At 53.9% G+C, this 20,606-nt stretch overlaps 1 protein-coding gene across 1 annotated transcript in view; it reads right to left on the bottom strand.

Moving 5' to 3' along the window:
- HSPG2 (heparan sulfate proteoglycan 2) overlaps window positions 1-18,597 on the bottom strand; it is a gene marked incomplete at its 5' end in the record, with an annotated part of 99,366 nt that extends 80,769 nt beyond the window's left edge. The window contains one exon of the mRNA XM_081086921.1: window positions 18,535-18,597. Coding sequence (XP_080943047.1) covers window positions 18,535-18,597 — 63 coding nt within the window. The remainder of the gene's footprint in view (window positions 1-18,534) is intronic.
- Window positions 18,598-20,606: the final 2,009 nt, after the last annotated feature.

Below are 20,606 nucleotides of genomic sequence, written 5' to 3'. Positions count from 1 at the left end.
ACCCAGAGAAGGGAAGTTAGGCCATCAAGGAGGACCAACCCGTGTTGGGAGCCTGAGCTCAAATCCCATCTGTGACACTGACAGCACCACCACAAGTGCTGCTATAAGGATAAGCAGCTCCAAGAAGAGAGGGAGCAGTCTCACAGCCAGCTGATGGCAGAGGCGGACCCAGGTCTTCTGGATTCTAACACAGGGTCCTTCTCCTTCCACAATGGCACCTCCTTCCCCAAGGCTGGAGTCTGGGGCCACACAGATGAGGACTTTGGGAGGGTGGCACTAAGCTGGGTCTTTGTCAGGGGTTCGATCAGCACCTGAGGCACCAGTCTTAGAGCTGGTACTTAGAGCTGGTCTCTCTGGTCAGGCCGAAGCCCCAGGCAGACAGGCTGAGCCGAGGAAATGGCAGGACCGGCAAGTGAGCAGTTGTGTCCTTGGCAGGAGAACTCACCTCCCAGGGACTCAGGTTACCGGAAAGGAAATGGTAAGTCTGCTGCCTGCCACCTCCGAGCAGGAATGTGTGCTGCTTGCGGGAACATCCTATCCGCCTGCCCCCGGCAGCCCAGAGAGGACTCCCCAGCCCTGGCCCACCCCTGGGGGCTCAGGTTGACCTCTGGGCTCCCCAGCCAAAGGGCATCTGTCATTCTGGGACAGTGGGAGCGGTTGTCACTGACCAATCACAGGAGAAGAGAGGGCTGGAAGGGCACCCCAAAAAGATTGAGAGCCACCCCTAAATCTGACGTGTTTAATCCTGTCAAACGGATTCTGAGATTTAAATTTGGGTGAATGGGCTGATCTTGTTAATCCAACATAGGAGGCAGCACAGTGTGAGCTCTGGGGCAGGATGAACCCCACTGGAAATTGGGCTCTGCCACTTCCCAGCTGGGTGACCTTGGGCAAGTCACTGAAGCCCTCCCGCCCCTCATCTCTGATGTGCAAGTGACAAAGCCATGATGGGGACCCTGGGAAATTCAAGGAGCTGAGATGGGACTGGCTTAGCACAGGGCCTGGCACATGGGAAGGGCCTGGTAAACAGTGGCTGTCGGGTATTGATAAGTATTGGGAAGAAGAAGGGAAATAATCAATCATTGCTATGTGAGCAGGTTCTATGAGCTATGCAAGTTTTCTGCCTTCATGGGACATTCTACTTGGAGCCAGCTGGAACATAAAATAATATCTGTCAAATAACGAGAACGCTAAAAAGAAAAATATAGCAAGGTGAGGGGAGCAGGGAGTGGCTGGGTGGGGCTGCTATGTTCCACAGGCCAGTTAGGGAAGGTGACGCACAGGAAGCTGGTGCATGCATAGAGGAAGAAGGCTCCAGAGACAGGGCACAGCAGCTGCAAAGGCTCCAAGGCAGGAGTATCCTGGAAACAGCCAGAAGACCAGTTATCTAACCCTCACAACTACCTTGAGAGCAAGGTGGAACTATCCCTATTCTTCAAGCTCAGAGAGGTTTGTCTAAGGTCACAGAAGGAGTAAGTGTCAAAAGGCCAGGATTCCAGCCCTCTTTCTCAGCAAAGTGTCCAGAAGCCATTGTCCTCAGAGCTCCCATGCAAAGAGGCAGAAGGGACAAGAGCATGTTAGGTATTCAGGGTCAGAGGTCTGATTCCTGCAGCCTGGCTGTGTGATCTCAGACGGTAATTTCCTTGCTGGGCCTTCATGGCCTCAGCACATGACTGGCCCAGCGATGCCTGCTCATCCATCTCCCAACTGATGAGGCAGGGGGCCAAAGAAGGGGGAAGGGAGAGCATGATGCTGGGAGACGAGCTTCTCTGGCATCTCAGACCCAAGGCTCCTCCCAGACAGGTGTGAATGCCGCAAGCAGATCCTACCCATCTGAACTGGCCTCCTGCCTGGCCCCCAAGAGTTTGCAGCCTGCCTATACCTATGTGGGCCTTGTCCCCTCCTAGCACCCAGGCTCAGCCACAGCTGGGAATCTGTTCTGCACTCCAGCTCCAGGCGTCAGACATGCCCATCACCTTAGGACCCACACCAGGAACAGCTCCTGGTGTCCTGACCCATGATTGGCCTTTGTAACCAGGGGTGCCAAAGCAGGCCAGCCCTCATGGGCACCAGGCCAGACCCTGAGGCCCAGCCAAGTGCAAACAGCATGCTTGGTGCCCAGATACGGGCGCGTTAGAGTGGGCAGGCTGCCCACTGCCCCGTCACAACAAACCATCGTCCCCACCCTGCTGAGAAGGGCCAGCCGGATGGGAGCTGGGGACTTCCAGGGAAGGCCTCCCCTTCCTACTCCCTGGGAATGGGCAATGGGAATCTTGGAGGCTGGACATAGAGATTCCAGATGCCAGCAGCCAAACGGGGAAACAGGCAGAGACAGGCTGAGGGGAGTGGGTGGGAAAATAAGGAGAGAAGGTGGGCTGGATGGAGCCAAGTCTCGGACTTTTTAAAAATATGTATACTTTTATTGATTTCAGAGAGGGAGACAGAAACATCAATGATGATACAGACTCATTGATCGGCTGCCTCCTGCACGCCTCCTACTGGGGATTGAGCCAGCAACCTGGGCATGCAGCCTGACTGGGAATCAAACTGTGACCTCCTGGTTCATAGGCGGATGCTCATCCAATGAGCCTTGCCGATCAGGCGCCAACTCTCGGACTTTTTAACATTCCAGATGGGGTCGGGTGAGGGAACAATGAGACCTCTCAGCTGCTGATGGGAAACTGCACAGGACCACAGAGGGGCAATCCTGTCCAGCTCCATCGAGGCCCAGGGGTCTCCCTGAGGGAGTCCCACACTGGGACCGGGAACTAGTCATAACAACAACAGCCATTCCTTACCGAGTGCACACGGCATCAATGCCATCTAATCGAACTTTCTGCCGTGACGGAAATGTTCTAGGTCTACATTGTCCAATAAGGTAGCCACAGGCCACCTGGGCTATTGAGCACTTTAAATGTGGCCCCGAAATCATATTTTCAAATGTTTTATTTCATTAAATCTTCCATTTAAATCATCACATGTGGCTGGCCGCTACCATACTGGACAGTGTAGATGACACCATCCTTAAACCAAGACGGGAGGTAGAGCCCTCACCACTTTACAAAGAAGGAAACCGAGGCTTGCACAAGACGCAGCTCGTAAGCCACAGAGGCAAAATCAGAACCCAGGCCTGGCTGCCGCACTGTGCTCCCCACCCGGGGTTACTGTCAACGCTGGAGAAGACTAACGGAAATCGTACATGTGTGGGCGATAAGGCTGCCCAGTTAATCAAGACATCGCGTCTCTTGCTTTTGGCCTGAATTTTGTCAGCTACACCGGTTATCACACACTGACCAGAAACTCAGACAGGCCATTTATAAAAGTCTTTGGTTGAAGAAAAGGCAGAACGATGATAGACTAATCCCAGCTGGTTGAAGAGCCAAGTCTCTGAAGGCTGGGAACCGTCGATGTCAAGAAAGCTGGGCTTGGCCCCGCCACCTCCTCACCCCAGACCCCATGCAGCCTCCAGATGCTCCTGAGAACTGGATGACACTCTCACAAGACACATTTCCCTGCTTCTAAGCTTTTGTGTAGACCAGGGGTGGGCAAACTTTCTGACTCAAGGGCCACAATGGGTTCTTAAACTGGACCGGAGGGCCGGAACAAAAGCACGGATGGAGTGTTTGTGTGAACTAATACATGTGAACACTGCTGCTGGTGAAGGAGCGGAGGGGAGAGCAAGAGAACCCTCCGCTCTTTCGGCTCCGCGGGCCGGATAGAACAGCCAAACGGGCCGGATCCGGTCCGCGGGCCGTAGTTTGCCCACGGCTGGTGTAGACTGTTCCCTTCTCCTAGAATGCTGTTGCTATGCCTCCCAATCTAAACTGCTCATCCGCCCTTCAAGGCCTGGCTTAATTGCTACCTCCACTCTGAAGTCTTCCTGGACGCCCCACAAAGATAACTTTCTCTCCCGCACATCCATAGGACTTAATTTCTACCTTTCAGAGAGCTTGAGGTTTCGTCTTTATTATAGTCACTTGAGTAAATGTCTCTACTCTCCTGCTGGAACCAAAGCTCCTTGGGGACAAACACCAGGTTGGGGGTTTTTCTTTATATATATTTAAACCTTTAGATACTTCCCAATACTGAGTAGCAGCTAGTGGATAATAAACAAATATTTACTAAGTTGAACTGAATTATAATAGTGGCTTAGAAGTTTGGGGAGTCAATATCTTACGGCTCTCCCCAATTTCCGGGGACCCCGACAGGTAAGTCCCTTCCCTGCTCTGGACCTCAATTTGTCCATTTGTAAAATGGGGGCAGGGACAGTACCCACCTTATTAGGAGATTATTTGTACTTATTATATTTATTTAACAAACATGATGTGCCAGGTACTTGACAAAAATTACCTTCCTAACAACCCCATGAGATATATTATTAACAACTATCCCCACTTTATAGAAGAAGAAACTGAAAGTGAAATTCAATACATAAATGAGATAATGTAAATCTAGTGCTTATTACAGAATGGCATAGGATAAGTGCTAAATAAAGTATAGTACCTTTTTTGGTTGTTCTGTATAATGAAGAGTCTATGGAATTAAGAAAAATGTGAGATACTTTTCCAGGGCTGGACACGTAGTAGGCGTCTTGCAAAGTATTTTTTGCCAGATTGACTCGGTCTCAAATATCCCAGAGACAGGCAGGGTGGCCCTAACTAAGCCCAGGCTCTGACTCCCCAACCCCTCCTCTGACCTGCAGGCCAGTGGTTACTGCCGGTATCACAGGCCACAGCGGTAGAGAGCTCTTTTCCTGCCCTCTTCTTTCTTCGAGGACCGGAAGTGTGGAAAGACCCCTGTCCAACTGTACTGGTCCCATGGGTCAATGGAGAGAAGAGTCTGATTAAGTCTCAAAGGCAGGGGACATTCTTGACCTTTTCCAGTCCTGCCAGGGGTTTTGACACCACATTCACCTCCCCAACCCTGGCCCAGACCAAAAGCAGGGAAGACGGGGCAGAATTTGGGAGAGAATGAATGCTGATGGAGTTTCTACAATGGCCCCTCTCCATGTATCAGCTTTCACAACTGTCAAATGATAATAATTTCTACACCACAGGGGTGGGCAGTTTGCAAGATAAAATGAGACAATGTATGTAAAGAGGTGCTTCCACAGCTTTAACATGTACAGGGATCTCCTGGGGATCTGGGGATCTGGTCCACATAGATTCTGATTCCGTAGATCTCGGAGGCCTGAAACTCTGCATTTCTGACGAGCATCCAGGTGCATGGACCACCCCATTGAGTTAGAACCGCACCTTGCACACAGTGGACCTCAATAAAAGTTAGCTTTCCCTTTTCTTCTAGAGATTTAATCCTTTAAAAGCAGCCCTAGGGGATTGGAACCTTTATTTCACCACCGGTAACGTTGAGTGACTTGCCCAAGCACAGAAGACTAGAATTTGAGGCCAAGTCTACAAGAGCCATCCTTCCCATGTCTCACACCACTCCAGGCCCCACCGCCTCAGTGGCAGCCACCGGCCTGGAGCTGAGGACACACCAGCTCCGCCCCTCAGCCTCATCACAGGCCCCTGCTGGGCCAGCCAGGCCTCCAGCACGGGAGCCCAGGCTCCCCACAAAGAGGCCTGGGACATCCCCTTCGCCCCCCCTGTGGCAGCTTCCAGTGGCCTCCCCCTCCATCGCCTTATAAAGCGACCCAAGCTGCTCTTCCAAGTTGCAGTTTAATTTTATATGGAGTGAACCGACTGGCCTCTCCCTGCAGCCTGGGCCCAACTGCTTCACACATTCCTTCTGGAGCAACATTACCTAATTTAACCATACCCCTGCTCTCCAGGGCTCCCAAAAATAGCAGCTGCACTGGGGGAAAATGCCCTAATGGTATCAAAATAAATAATTCTCCCTCCTCCCCCACTCTTGGCCTGCACCAGCCTCAGGACCCAGCCCAGGGAAGAGCCAGGGCTGAGAGGATTGAGGTAGGCCTGGGTGAGACACAGCGACCTCGCCAAAGCCTCATGATCTCCATCCTTCTAGCTGTCTCCATACATACATGTTCCTGGGACCTCCCCATCCCCCGGCCTCCCCCAAATCCTCCAGCTCCTATAGTGGGCCAAGACTAGGATTCAACTTTCACTTTCTCCTAATAATAAAAACTACAATAGTAATAATTGCTACCATTCCCCAGATATTGATTATGAGCTAAACACTTCCCACACCTTGTCTTGCTGACACCAGCCAAGTAAGGCTCAGTATCCTCCTGTTTCAAATGAGGAAATGGTGCTCAGAAAGGTAAAGTGACTTGCCCAGCGTCACACAGCCCGGAAGTGGCAGAGTTAGGGTTGGAAGCCAAGCCCAGCTGCCCCAAAGCCCTAAACATCACACCATCTTCTAGCTTAGACTTTTCAGCAGAGTCTGAGCCAGGAGAGAAGGAGCCCAGGGGTTTTTATGAGCTAGAAGAGGTTTGCTCACCTGGCATATTACTGTAGGGTCTGCTCACACAGCTGGGGCCAAGCCTCAGGGGCCTATTACACCCTAGCTCACATTTTACTCAGATCCTGTAGGCCCTAAGTCTGTCACCAGGACCCCAGGGGCACAGGCTGCTTATCAATTTGTGGCCCAAGCCCCTACTCCCTGCTCCCCCCCCCATGTGCCCCAGAGCGAGGCTGCCACATTAAAGCAGGGAACACCCAGGCTGCTGACATACCTCAGGTGCAACCAGTGGTTAAAGAGCTGGGAGGGTGGGTCTCCCTCTTCCCTGCTCTCTTGCAGCCCAGAATAATCATTAACTGAGGCAAAGCCAGGAGTGAGAGCTGAGGCAGGAACCTGGGCTTTAGCACCCCTAGGGCCAGCTCCAGGACCCTTCCCAGCTAGGGCCTGCTGGGGCCACCTTCCTACCCACACAGCTCGGCTGCCAAAGCCCCTGGTGTAGGAGGGAGTGGCTTGGAAAGCCTAACCTGGTATCACTAGGGCAGGTGGCCTGGCAGGCCCCATAAGGGAGCCTCTGAGCACCCAGGGGTGAGAGAGCTGGTGGGGTGGGAGTGGTAGGGAGAGGTCCCCCCTCCCTAGTCTGGCTATGCCAAGTAACGGTGGTCCTTGGGATTTCCAGTACCTGCCAGGGCAAGAGCTGGGGCTTCTGGGAGATTGGGGGTAGCTGAGGAGGGACACCTAAGGCTTGCATGAAGTGGGGCCTCTTGGCGCGTTAAAGGGAGGAGGTGGCTCCTGCAAACTCCCTCCCCCAGAAGGTCACCATTCTTCATCCTCCTCCAGCTAGAGAATTCCCTTCAATTGCTCAGGTGAAACTAAGGTGAGGCCCAGGCAGGCTGAAAGCTTTGATCTTATCACACATTCCTACCCCAGCCCCAGCAGTCCCTGTCTCCTTTCCCTCCCCCCTCCCCACCCCAGGTGAAACAGCAGCCATCTTAACCCTTTCCTCCCATTTCCTCAAGTCAAATCCAGGCTTGAGCTGATCTCTGCCTCCCTTCCAAGCCCCGCTCCCCTCCTAAGGAAGAGGCAGAAAAGAGGAAGGAAAGCGGAAAGCAGGAGCTCCGGGACCATTCCGCTCATTTAACTCACTCACTGCCAAACCTGAGCCCTGCAGCTTCCATTCCTCCTAAATTAAAATAACCAAGCTCAGTATAAATAGCCGCACTATTTTCCATATCCATGATCTCATCTGAGACTCACAACAAAATCAGCCTGTTCTCCTCTCCACCCTTGTGGGTCTTATCCTCTGCCTTAGCCCAGGGGAGCTGTCTCCGCAGGTCCCCTCTTCCCACAGGCTACTTTCAAGGTAAACAGACAGTTCAGTAACTAGAATAACAAATGGGGGCTGAGACAGTCACAGAGACCCCAGATACCCCCCAAGAGGTGATATGGCCCTGAAGTCTCTTTCTTGAATGCAGACTCCTTGCCCCCCCCCAACCTTTATATATATATATATATATATATATATATATATATATATATATATATTTTTTATTGATTTCAGAGAGGAAGGGAGAGGGAGAGATAGAAACATCAATGATGAGAGAGAATCATTGATCGGCTGCCTCCTGCATGCCCACCCCCTACCTGGGCATGTGCTCTTGAGCGGAATCAAACATGGGACCCTTCAGTCCTCAGGCTGATGCTCTTTCCACTGAGCCAAACTGGATAAAGCTGCCCCTCAACCTTTTATTGACTCTCCTATCAGACTAAAAGCTCCTTCAGCTCATGCTTGGTGTTTATACCTAATACAGGACCTGGCACTCCATAAATGTTTGCTAAATCAATGAATGAATGAATGGTTCCAAATTTAGCTCAGAGAAGCTAAATGACTTGTCCTGGATCACACAGGGAGGGCCAGGAAGAATACAGGAATCTTACGCCTCCTAATCTATGCTCACTCACTAAACACCAGTGGCAGGTCCCCTGGATGTTAGCTTAGCGGCACTTGCCCACAGGGCACACAGGTGAAACAACATGGCAGACCACTGCATGGGTAATCCCAGGTCCACATGGGTGGACAGGCAAGGAAGAGCTAAGGAAGCAGAGAGCCCTCTCCCTCAACTGTTTCCCTGGCCCAGGCCCTTGTGGGCTGGTAGCAACAATAAATTGATAAGGAGGTAGCTTCTCAAGATGGCTGCCTCCCCAGGCTCCAAAGAATAGAATACTATCAACTCTTAAGGGGGAGCTTTCTCCAAGAACTCAAGGTCCTGGTCCTCTGAGTTGGCAGGCAGCCAAAAAGCAAGAAAGCAGACCATTTCATGGGTAGGAAAAGCGAGGCCCAGGTCTTGACTTCTTGCCTCCTGGTCTAGCCGGGTATGGGCAGGGGACTGGGATGTACATGACCTCAGCCATGTGGTGACTTCCTCCCATTCTTTCCCCAGTGTTAACGACTCCAGCAGCAGGCCAGGACTTTCCTGCCCACACTCAACAACAATGCAAATCTAGGGACAATGGGGATGGCTCCCTGACCCCTGCCCTGGATGTCTTCCTCCTCCACCAGCCTAATTCTCCTTGCTTTTTAAGCCCCAGTTCCTCCAGAAAGTCCCTCCAGATAACTCATGCCAAACTGATGTTTGCCTTCCCTGACCATGTGCTGCTGTCCGGGCTTGGAGTTGCGGTGGGTACTTATGATTCCTGAGTCCTCCCTCTGCAAGACCCAGAGCTTCTGGAGAGGAAATACCATGCCCCTAACTTCTTCCAAGAGGACATGGAACTGAACTCAGCTCCTACCTTCCTCTGCACCTGGCTATGTGATCTTGGGCAAGACACTGCCCTTCTCTGAGCTGTCTCCTCTAGGAAATGAAAGTATAATCCCAACTACATAGGAAAGTTGATAATGCAGATAAAACACTTAGCATGAAGTCTAGCACACAGCAGATCCTTAGGCAATGAATGAGTGAATGAATAAATAAATGGACGGATGAATTCTTGACTCCTCCACTACACAGGGATGTTCAAATGACACAGTTTGGGGCTTGCATGTAGATTCTGGCCTCCAGCTGGGTCATGTGCTTCTGTGGCTTCTATTGCAGCCTAGCCCCCAATATAGAGTTGGGCAAAGGGCTGGCTCAGGACAGGCCCCACTCAGCAAAAATTCACTGACTCCCAACAGCAAAACCTACAGGGAGCCTGGGTCCAGGTGAGAAGAATCCAGGTTTCAGGGGTCTCAATCCCAGGGAAAGGCAAATCCATCTCCCTGGGGAATGTTATCGCTAAATTGAGAGAGGCCCAGAGTCAAAAGGCACCCAAGCCCGAGAAGTAGGAGCTGGATATGTTCACATGGCCGATATGCAGCTTACTGTAGCCTCTGCCAAGTCCGGCCAGTCCACCTCCTCCAGGCAGACCTTCCTAACTATGCCAGTTGACCCAGGCTGTCCTCTCTCTGCACCCAACAGGCTAAATCCACTCAGGTTGGAATGACAACTTTGGGGTCAAACAACCTGAGCTCCATTCCCAGCTGATCCATGTACTTGATGGATGACTTGGACCAGCCATTGCCCCCCTCTGAGCCTCAGTTTCACCCTCTGCAAAATGGAGGTTATTGTGCCAACCTCAAAAGAGTGCTGGGAGGATCATATTCCATAATGCCCCTCGAGAGGCTTGGCTTAAGAGAGAATGGCAGTCTAATCAAGAAAAGGCATAGCGTGAAATGTTCCCTGAGCATCGGCTGATGACCCGGTGACAGGTCACTAGCGAGCAGACCCTAGTCTCTATTCTTCCTGTGCACACAGGGAGGCAAATGGCAGGAGAGGGAGAAGCGTTGTTAAGTGGTAGAAGCCACTGGGGCTAGGATTTTGAGGCCGGAATTTCAATCCATCCAGCCCAGTGAGGGATCCAAGAAGAGGCATGATCCCAGTTCCCAACTATTTGAAAACTGGAAACGCCAAACAAAGAGAGGGATGAGTCAGCTGGAGTAAGGAGGGGAGGCCAGGACCAGGAGATGGGGCCAGCGCCGACTCCTTGTGGTGAGCACTGGAAGGCGGGAAAGGAAGAACTGGGAGCACGGACCTGGAGGTGGGCTGGGAAGAGGCCAGAGGCAGCTGGGAATTCCCACCCCAGCCCAGGAGAAGCATCTGTGGGGTCACCCGAGGCCGCCTCTGAAGTCCTCCCCTTGCCCAATCCCAGGCTGCTTCCCTAACCCCACAAATTGGCACTGGGGAAAAGGTGGGGAAAGATGCCAAATGTTAAAAAATGAAACACCTGGATGTGATCCATGCAGCAGCCCAAGTCCAAGGCACAGCGTGGGGGGAGAGGTCACCGTGAACTTTAGTCTTGCTGTTTCTCTGAGAGCCCCTGGGGACCAGATTTAGAGCTGCGAGGCCTCGTCAACACTCGAAAATGCGAAACTGCTACAGGTTTTCCCAGGGCTCCCTGGGCAAGGTCCTGCCTCCTCCGGTTCGGGGCCTGCGGGAGAATGGGACTGGGATGGAGTCCCAGGAAGCCTCCCTCGGCCGCTCCCCTTAAGATGCATGAACATCCTTTCTGCACCCATGGGAGCCTCTAGGCCACGCCTCTTATTGCTCAGAGCCCACCAACTGCACACATCTGGGAAGGGGACAACAGGTCCATAGGCCCCAGACTTTCCCAGGCCCCACCCTGGGGTGTGCCCCTCCCTCTCCCCCTCCAGGAAGGAGCAATCAGGGTGGAAGGGTGGACTCTGTCCTGCAGCTGCGGCCTCAGTGGGGGAAGGGGGGGCAGTGACAGATCAGATGTAGTCACATCCAGGGCGCTCAGACTTCGGAAGAGAAACAGAAAGAGCAGGAATGATCCCTTCCCTCGGTCATTCATTCCACAAGCCCAGAGCAGGGCCTGGGTCAAAAGATGGCCGATGACAGCAATCTCGATCAGAAGAAACTGTGCCATGCTGGGCACTGTGAACTCTGAGTCATATACTACTCTGGCCTTGCCCTGGGCAGAATAAGACTAATGGAAGAGCCATCAATTGTCAAACACCTATAACATTCCAGACACTGAGCCAGGTCCATCCACCTGGTCTCATATTCACTTGGGAAATAAGCATCATGATCCTCATTTCTGACCTGAGGCTCAGAGAGAGGAAGCGACTTGCCCACAGTCACACAGCCAGTTGGGGCTGAGCCAAGACTTGAAGTCAGAGCCCTCTGAGCCTACACCTTTCCCTCAACCACAGTGCCCAGGGAAAGGGCACAAGTAAGTGAAAGGCAGCAAGGTAGGCACTCAGACTTGTCCCCCGTGTTCCAGGTGTCAGTCCAACACTGCCCCACCCCCATGCCATCCCCTCCATCACCTGCCATTCTGCACCTTCCTCCCTAGTCTGCATCTCCTGGAGTTTTCCCATCTCAGTTCGTGAGAGCTCCATCCTTCTGGATGCTCAAGCTGGAAGGCTGCGGAGACACCCCTGACTCCTGTCTGTCTGTCACACCCCACCCTCAGCAAACCCTGTGGGCCCTACCTTCACAATATCTTCAGGATTCCACTACTTCTTCCCACCTCTATCTCCCTGGTACACCTTCCATTGTCTCTGGCCTGAGTCACAGACTCCTTGCTTTTGCCCTTGACCCTCCCTGTCTTCTCCACACAGCACATCAAGTGATCTCTCATCTCGCAAAGAAGCAAATCCAAAGTCCTTCCCATGGCCAAGGCTCTGCCCACCTCCCCTTGCCAAACCTCTGGCCACATCAACCATGCTCCCCTTCACTCATGCTATTCCAGCCATATGAGCCTCCCTGCTTCCCACAGACACGCTAAGCCCACCTCTGGGCCTTTGCCTTAGCTGTGCCCTCTTCCTGGAGTGCCCTTTCCCGAGATATCTGCAGGGCTCACACCCTCACTTCCTTCAGACGCGTCTGTGTAAATGCCACCTTATCAGAGGATTTCCTGACCGCTCGATCGCTCTCTATCCTCTCCCCTGCTTTATTTTTTCTGGCACTTTTATTGATTGTCTGTCTTCCTGCACTAGCTATAATGCAAGTTAAACGAGGGGAGGGAATTTGCCTTTTTTGTTCTCTGCTGTAACTTCAGCACCTAGAACAAGGTTGATAGTTAGAAGATGCTCAATAAATATTTGTTAAATGACTTTTAAGTCTAACACATAGCTGTTGGGGATTCCGTTTGCAGAATATTTAGTCACATCATGAGTCCATTCATTCGCTCAATGCACACTGTAAGCTTTGTGCTCCAGATGCCCCCCTAAAATTCAGAACGGGGCACCCTCCTCATGCTTCAGGGAAAAGGGCCCGGTAGGTAGCTGGGAGCTGGTCCTAAGGACATCTCAGGGATACCACACATGCCCCTGGGGATGCTCTGAGGTCCCTACAACCATGGCATGGGCAGCCATCAGGGAAAGGAGGGAGGGTGAGTTCTGGGGGCGGCTGAGACTTGAAGTCCCCACATTCCCTGGACTCAAAGACCCGCCTTGTTCCCAGGGCTTTCATGATGGTGCCCCTGGCCCAGACACCCCCAGCAGCCACCAGCCACTCCCCTCTCAAGGCCGCTATTGACATGGCCGACGCCACCAGGCTGGGCAGTGAGGCTGGCGGCTCCCCGCGAAGCAAGTTCCACACATTCTTCTGGGTTTCAGTCAGCCAGCTCTGGGCACTGGGGTAGCCAGCAAGCCCCAGCCAGGCCCTGGGAGCAGGAGAGGGCAGCAGGGCCCAAGAGGCCAAGGCCCAGGTTGAGGCAACATTCCAGCAAGACCCTCAGCCCAACCTCCCCCTTCCTGGCAGGACTGAGGTGTGGGGAAGGCCAGGGTGGGCCCTGGGAGGAGGGTGCAGGGGGCTCACAAGGTCTTTGGGAAGCTGCTGGAGGATGGGTCACATTCACCCCCTCCTCCACCAGCCTGCCGCCTCTCAGCGGAGATGGGCTGGGCAGGGGGGCAACAGGCCAGGGCTGGAGTCCTTCCCGCATGCTCCAAATGGTCTGAGGGTCCAGAACCCACATGTCTGGCCTCCAAGTGGCCTCTGAATCATCACTGCAGATCTTTCCACATTTTGGGCAGCCCCTCCTACCCTCCCTTCTGAGAATCTTGCCCAAGGCCAGAAAGCCCTGAAGCCTGTGCAGACTCACCCTAAACCTCGAGCCCCCAGGGGAGCCCAGTGAGGGCTCTGCACAGGGCAGCTAGCCATTTTCCCCCCTCGCTTCCCACACAGGGTAGGGCTGGGCCTGGCCTGCTCTGGTCTTAAAACCTCTGGATTAATTCAACTGTCTATAGGGTCTCAGGGAATATTTAATGAGGAAATTAAATAGCTAACAAACCCATAAAAGAACAGATAATCCCACAAACGACTGCCCTAGAGTTTAGTATTTCTAGGTTCCAGCCCAGGCAGGCCCTGTGGACCCTGCAGCACGCTCATCCCTAGTGCCTCTTATCCCAAAGCCAGACCCGCTATTCTTGCCTGAGGTAGGCGCTGCACTACTTAGGATCCGAGTTCTTTCTTTTATCAACCTGAGTGACAACAGTTTCATCAACATCTACTGTCTGCCTGCTACAAGCAAGTGGGAAAGCAGTAGAGCAGTGAGGAGAGCTTTGTCTGGCTTCAAAGTCTGACTCGTGGGACCACTGCATATGTGTGGGAGTCACTGAGCAAGTAACCCCTCTGTGCCTCAATTTCCTCTGCTTAGAGCTGTGGTTCTCAACCTTCCAAAGGCCGCGACCCTTTAATACAGTTCCTCATGTTGTGGTGACCCCCAACCATAAAATTATTTTCGTTGCTACTTCCTAACTGTAATTTTGCTACTGTTATGAATCGTCACGTAAATATCTGATATGCAGGATATATTTTCATTGTTACAAATTGAACATAATTAAAGCATAGTGATTAATCACAAAAACAATATGTAATTATATATGTGTTTTCCGATGGTCTTAGGCGACCCCTGTGAAAGGGTCGTTCGACCCCCAAAGGGGTCGCGACCCACAGGTTGAGAACCGCTGGCCTAGAGAAAGCGGACTGTCCTAGTAGCTATAGCTTAGTGCATTCAACGGCCAGCACTTACTGAGCACTTACTACCTGCAGGTGCTAAATATAAAGCAGCAGGGAGCAAAAATACAGAAGGTCCTGCTCTCATGAAGCTTAAATGGGAGTAGGGGGAAACAAGTACACAGATACATGTCGGATGGTGACAAAATAAATAAATAAATAAAGCAGTACAAGGGGACAGCAAACGACAGGCAGAGTAGCAGAGGAGCTGAGGACCTGAAGGAGGTGAGGCAGAGGGTCACACAAATATTCTCTGGGCACTCATTCTAGGCAGGAGGAATAGCAGATGCAGAGGCCCTAAGGTGAGAGTGTGTTCAAGAAGCAAAGACCAAGAGCATCAGCCTGTAGACCGAACGGTCCCGGGTTCAATTCCGGTCAAGGGCACATACCTCGGATGCAAGCTCCTCCCCGGCCCGGGCCCTGGTAAGGGTGCGTGCAGGAGGCAACCAATCAATGTGTTTCTCTCACGTGGATATCTGTCTTTCCCTCTCTCTTCTACTCTCTAAAAATCAATGGAAAAATATCCTCAGGTGAGGATAAAAAAAAAAAGAAAAAGAAACAAAGACCAGTGTAGCTGGACTGAGCAAATGAGGGGAAAGTTGGCAGGAGGAGAGATTCGAGAGGCAGAGGGAGAGGCCGGATCTCATAGGGCCTCCAGGGCTTGGGTCTGACTGTAAGCAGGGGAACATACCAGTATAAGGACCTGCTGAGAAACTTGGTGCCTAGCAGACAGTGGGCATTTGATAAATGTGAACTGTCCACATTACTTTGTCATCATCAGGCCCTGCACCCCAAGACCTCCCTTCTCACCACTCCAAGCCCTGAACCCAGTCACCTTCTGCCACCTTCCTTCCACCCATCTCCCAGGCCAGGCCTCAGACCCACAGATCCCAACTTGCCTGCACTCAGCCTGAGAACAGGCCTGGGCCAACTCTGGTGGGGGCCGAGACTCGCATTCACAGGGAGCTTGGCCTAGGGCATGGGGGGAAGGGGTCCATCTCTGTTCCATTCAGCCTCCACCTCCCTCTATGGACTGACCTGCAGCCCTCCCTATGGAAATCGCCAGGGCTCAACCCCCTCCCAGCAGCAGGTCTAGAGCAAGGGGGGCAAAAGGGGTTGGGCAGGGCCGCCAGCTATGTCAAGAGGAGGACTGAAGTAAGATGCCCCTGAGGGAAGGAGGCTCCTCCATTTCCGGCCAGCCCACAACCTCCCCAGCGAGGAAACCCAGTTGAGGCAGGAAACGGGTATCTCAGCGACTTCCCTCCTCAGCTCTGGAAAACACTGTAATCACTGTGGCCTCCTCAAGACTCCTATCTCCTGGCAGGGTGGGCCCCAAGAAAGGAAGGGCTAAGGCCCCAGCAGGAAGAAAAGGGGTCAGCAGGCCCTGAGTCACCCAGACCTGGCCCCCTGCCCCAGCAAGCCTCCGCACCGCCACTGAAATTACCCCCACACTTAACCACAGACCACCGTCTCCTCTGTCTCCTGCCCCTGCTGAGATCTTGAGCTCCCTAAGGACCATCTCATCCTCCTCTCATATCCTCCTCTCACCCACTCACTGCTGGCTTATGGATGTGAACTGAAGGGTAGAAGAGACCAAGGGCAAGTGGGCAAGGAGGAGCCCAAGGCGGGCTGGGGCCCTGGCTAGGAAACCTGGTATCATTGAAAACTTACAACAAACTCCTTACTCCTATTTTACAGATTTGAAAAGTAAGGCTCAGAGAGGAAAACTTGCCCCAGGTCACAGAGCTGGAAAATGGCAGAGCTGGATTCAAACTTGAGTCCAGAGGCCAAGCTCTTTCCAGGCCTCCACCATGAGCCTGGGGTGGGACAGGGAAGACCTTGATGTGGTTGCTGAGGAGACTCTATAATCACAGGACCGGAGCTGCCTATTTTCTGATCTCAGTTCTGGGAAAGCACAGACAGGGCCTGATCTTGCTCACCCAAAACCCCCAGCCCCTAGTGCCGTGCCAGGTGCACTGGTACACAATAGGTCAGTGATGGCGAACCTTTTGAGCTCGGTGTGTCAGCATTTTGAAAAACCCTAACTTAACTCTGGTGCCGTGTCACATATAGAAATATTTTGATATTTGTAACCATAGTAAAACGAAGACTTATATTTTTGATATTTATTTTATATATTTAAATGCCATTTAACAAAGAAAAATCAACCAAAAAAATGAGTTCGCGTGTCACCTCTGACACATGTGTCATAGGTTCGCCATCACTGCAATAGGTGCTTGGCCAGTATCTGCCCAATGAGAATGAATGAACCCTGAACACCTGTTGATTGTCATGGGATGCTGCTCAATGAAGATGTGTTGAATGGACAAGTGAATGAGATGACTGGCTACAATCTGGGAATTTCTGTGGAAATTACTCCAGAACACAGCAAACAACTCCACCTCCTCCCCACTCCTGCCATAGTAGAACCCAGGCATCCAGGAGCCCTTCATTGGGAGGCAAAGCTGGGGGAGAGTCAAAAAAGGCAGACAGGCCCTAGCCAGTTTGCCTCAGTAGATAGAGGGCTGGCCTGTGGATGGAAGGGTCCCGGGTGCGATTCCAGTCAATGGCACGTACCTAGGTTGCAGGCTTCTCCCTGGCCCTGTCTCTGGTTGAGGCGCGTGCAGGAGGCCCAACCAATCGATGTAAACACATCAATGTTTCACTCTGTCTTTCCCTCTCTCTTCCACTTTCTCAATGGAAAAATATCCTTAGGAGAGGATTAAAAAAAAAAGGCAGACAGCCTACGTGCTAGGTTGGTGCCTCCTTTTTGGAAAAGTGAAAACCAGTGTTGGGAGCTGCATGTTCAGGTCAAGACTGGGAGGCAACTGGACAGGCTCTGCTGAATATGGAGAGGCTGAGAAAAAGATTAAGGAAGCTGTCCAGATTTGGGGGGTGGGGGGGGGGTAGGAGAGGTGATGAGTGGGTGGGGCATGAGAGGTGAGAGGGGTCAGGCCTGGGTGGGAGTTAACAAGTGACTCAGGAGGCCAGAGGTGAGAGGAAGCTGGCAAGGCAAGGCAAGGCAAGGCAAGGCAAGGATAGGGAGTCAGTCACTGGGTAAACACTGGCCAGCTTAGAAGAATCCCTCTCTTGGCTCTGAGAACATGGAGGCAGGGGCAGGGACCGCATTGGACCACCTCAAAAAGGGTGGGTGTGGTTCTGTGGCTCCCCAGGGCAGGCCCAGCTCCCTAGATGTGCCCCCACCTACTTCTGCCACCAGCTCCCTGCCCATTGACCCCACCCCACCCTCCTGGAGTTCATTCAGGTCCTCACAGCCTCTCCTGGCCAAGTGTTCTCCTTTCCTCCATCCAAGCTCCGAGCAGGGGACTGGGCTGTAGGGGCAGCCCCCTCCCCATCCCGCACCTTGGAGACCTGGGGGAAGGAAAGCTGAAGAAGCAGATCCACGGAACGTCCACCACTTAGCAGGCCCAGCTCAGGCACTTTCCTGGGCACTCCACCCGGTCCTACACATGCGCTCGGAGGCCACACATCTTATGTCCCTTAGGCATGAGGGCTGGTCTCCGAGAGCTTTGCTCGCTGGCTCTAGGTCACACTCAGTGAAGAGAGGGGATTGATCCGGGAGTCCTGAGCGCAGGGCTCTGGATCCGGCGGGGTCACAGTCTCAGGTGTGTCCTGAACGGCTCTTTCCTTGCGCCCGCCTGGTTACCAGCTCCCCAAGGGCACGGGCGCGTGGTGAAGTTCCCGGGGGGCTGCGAGGATCTGCATCGCCCCGAGGGCCCCTTTTCCCAGTTGGCACAGAAAGAAAGGGGTGCCCTCCCCTGCCCAGCCAAGTTCCCACCCTGCTCAAAAGTTTCTCAGCCTGGTCCCCGGGAATGGAAGGCCGAGCCGAGCCCAGCGCCACTCGGAGACTCGACAACGTGGCTGGGCGACCCACGGGCTCCCACGCGGGAGGCCCCGCCCCCGGCCCCACAGGGTTCCCTGGGCGGCCCTCCGGACAGCCCCACGCGGGAGGGGGCGCCGGTCGCTGCCGACCGGCCTGGGCCGACCCGGGGGTCCCCCACGGGCGCCGCGTCCGGAACCAGAGTTCCAACAGCGCAGGGTCGGCGCCCCCGCCAAGTTGGCGGGCACGGCGAGCAGGGCCCGGGCGCCCGCGCCCCCCCGCCCGCACACTCACCGCGAGCAGCCGCCCGTGCAGCAGCAGCGCCAGCAGCAGCGCGCCCGCCGCCCGCCGCCCCATGGCCCGCTCCGCTCCGCTCACTCGCACGCTCGGCGTCCGCCCGCAGCCGCCCGCTCGCCGGCCTGCCGAGTCCTCGGGACAGCGCGGCCCGCTCCCGCCCCCGCCACCCCCACCCCTCCCGCACCCGCCGCCCGCCCCGCCCTGCCCCGCCCCCGAGGCCGCCAGCCCCGCCCCCGAGCCTGGCCCCGCCCCCAGACCGCCCCGCCGGGGCGCGAAACCCCGCCCACGGGCCACGGGCGCCGCTCCTCGGAGCCAGCAGCTCCGCCAACTGGGCCTTTGTCTGGCCCCCAGCCCCCGCCGCGGGCCGCGGCCCAGCCCGGCTCCCCGCCAAACCCGGCCTGGAGTAAAGATGGGACGGGGGCCCGGGGCCTCCCTCCACGCGCACGCCGCTCCGCGCGCCCCCTCGGACTGCCAGACCCGTAAAACCCCCTACACCTCTCCACGCTCCAGCAGCGGGACCCCCAGCGGGCCGCTCTCGAGGACACTCCAGAATGCCACGCGTGCACACACGCATTTTTGACACGGGCACCTGAGCACGTGCACACGCCCTCGCGCCAGCTGTCGCTCACAGGACACTTTCACACTCACAAGTGCCACGCACCAGCACTTTCATCTGCTCCCGGTGCGCACTCGGCACATTTGCACTCTTGTACCAACTTTCATACACTAACAGTCTTCACGGATGCAAAAGAATACGGTATCTCCTCAAAACTCTCACCTCTGCAGGTGACACAGTGGGCACAGCTGGCACACTCATATTCACATTTTTACACAGACTCACATAGACATCTTTTCGCACACAAATTCCTCACAGGCGCCGACAGTTCACACACACAGGCCGACAATTTTCTCACATGCAGGTTGGCCTTTACTTGTTACATTTTCTCACACACTAACCACAGTGACCTACAGTAGCAGGCACTCAACCCTGAACTGCCCCGACACATGCCATTTTCCATATCCATCACTCACAGACCAACTTTGACTCACATAAATCACAGCCCCTACGACAGAGACACCCCACGCACACATCCAGGCCCAGACACAGACAGACCCTGCCAGAGCCCCGATCACAGCTGCTGGGCGGTAAATCACAGTCCCTGAGGATCCACCTCTGACACAGACCCAGTCTGGGCACACACGGCCCCGCCACCAGGTCGCCCTCTCGCCCACGCACAGGGCTCCTTTCTGCCTGAAAATTTCCAGGACAGCTAGGCTGATGGGTGGAGAGAAAATTGACGTGTGTGTAGCTGAGAGGAAAACCTTTTGAGTAATGATAGAGGGAGGAGAAGAAAAACTGAAGTTTCCATTGTTTCCTCGAGAGTTGCTAGGTTCCAGAGACTCGCGGCTGGGTTTGCAGCCAGGAGTGAGGTGAGCTGTGGACAGAAGGAAATGCCTAGCTCACAGGGTGGCACCAGGCCTGGCTGCGGAGGAAGGTGTGTTCCCTGTGATAGCAGCCTGCAGTCTCCCGGGCACTCTGGGGCCTCCTATCCAGGCACCTGGGGGACCGAGAACACACTAGCATCCTGGCCTCCATCCCAGATAGGTGTCCCATCTCTAAAAGATGGGGTTCTCCACCCTGTGGGGCATATTTCTGGGGGACCAGCTCAGAGCTGTAAGGAACAGAAATTCATCCACAATGTTTCGGCCAACTCCCTGTGCCCAACCCAGATGCCAGGCACAGCACTGAATAAGACTTTTTTTTTTTTTTTAAGAAAGAGGAGGGTGGGAGAGAGAGAGAGACAGGGAGAGAGAAAGACTCCAACCAACTGAGCCACTAAGGCCAGGGCAAGGTCTGTTTCTGATCCAGACAGGGAGATAGGGATGGACAGCAGAGGGACACCAGATCTTAACCCTTGATGAACTCCTAATCTGATGGAGGGAAGAGGAAGGATATTGTCCCTGTTTTCATGTTGTTTTCAGTGCGATGGAGAATCCTGCCTCCACCACCGTGCTGTGCAACCTTGGACAAATTATTCAACCTCTCCGTATATCTCCATCTCATCAGC

The sequence above is a fragment of the Myotis nattereri genome (assembly GCF_964212035.1).
Source record: "Myotis nattereri genome assembly, chromosome: 3".
In the NCBI taxonomy this organism is placed as follows: domain Eukaryota; kingdom Metazoa; phylum Chordata; class Mammalia; order Chiroptera; family Vespertilionidae; genus Myotis; species Myotis nattereri.
This window is presented reverse-complemented; position numbering and strand designations above follow the sequence as displayed.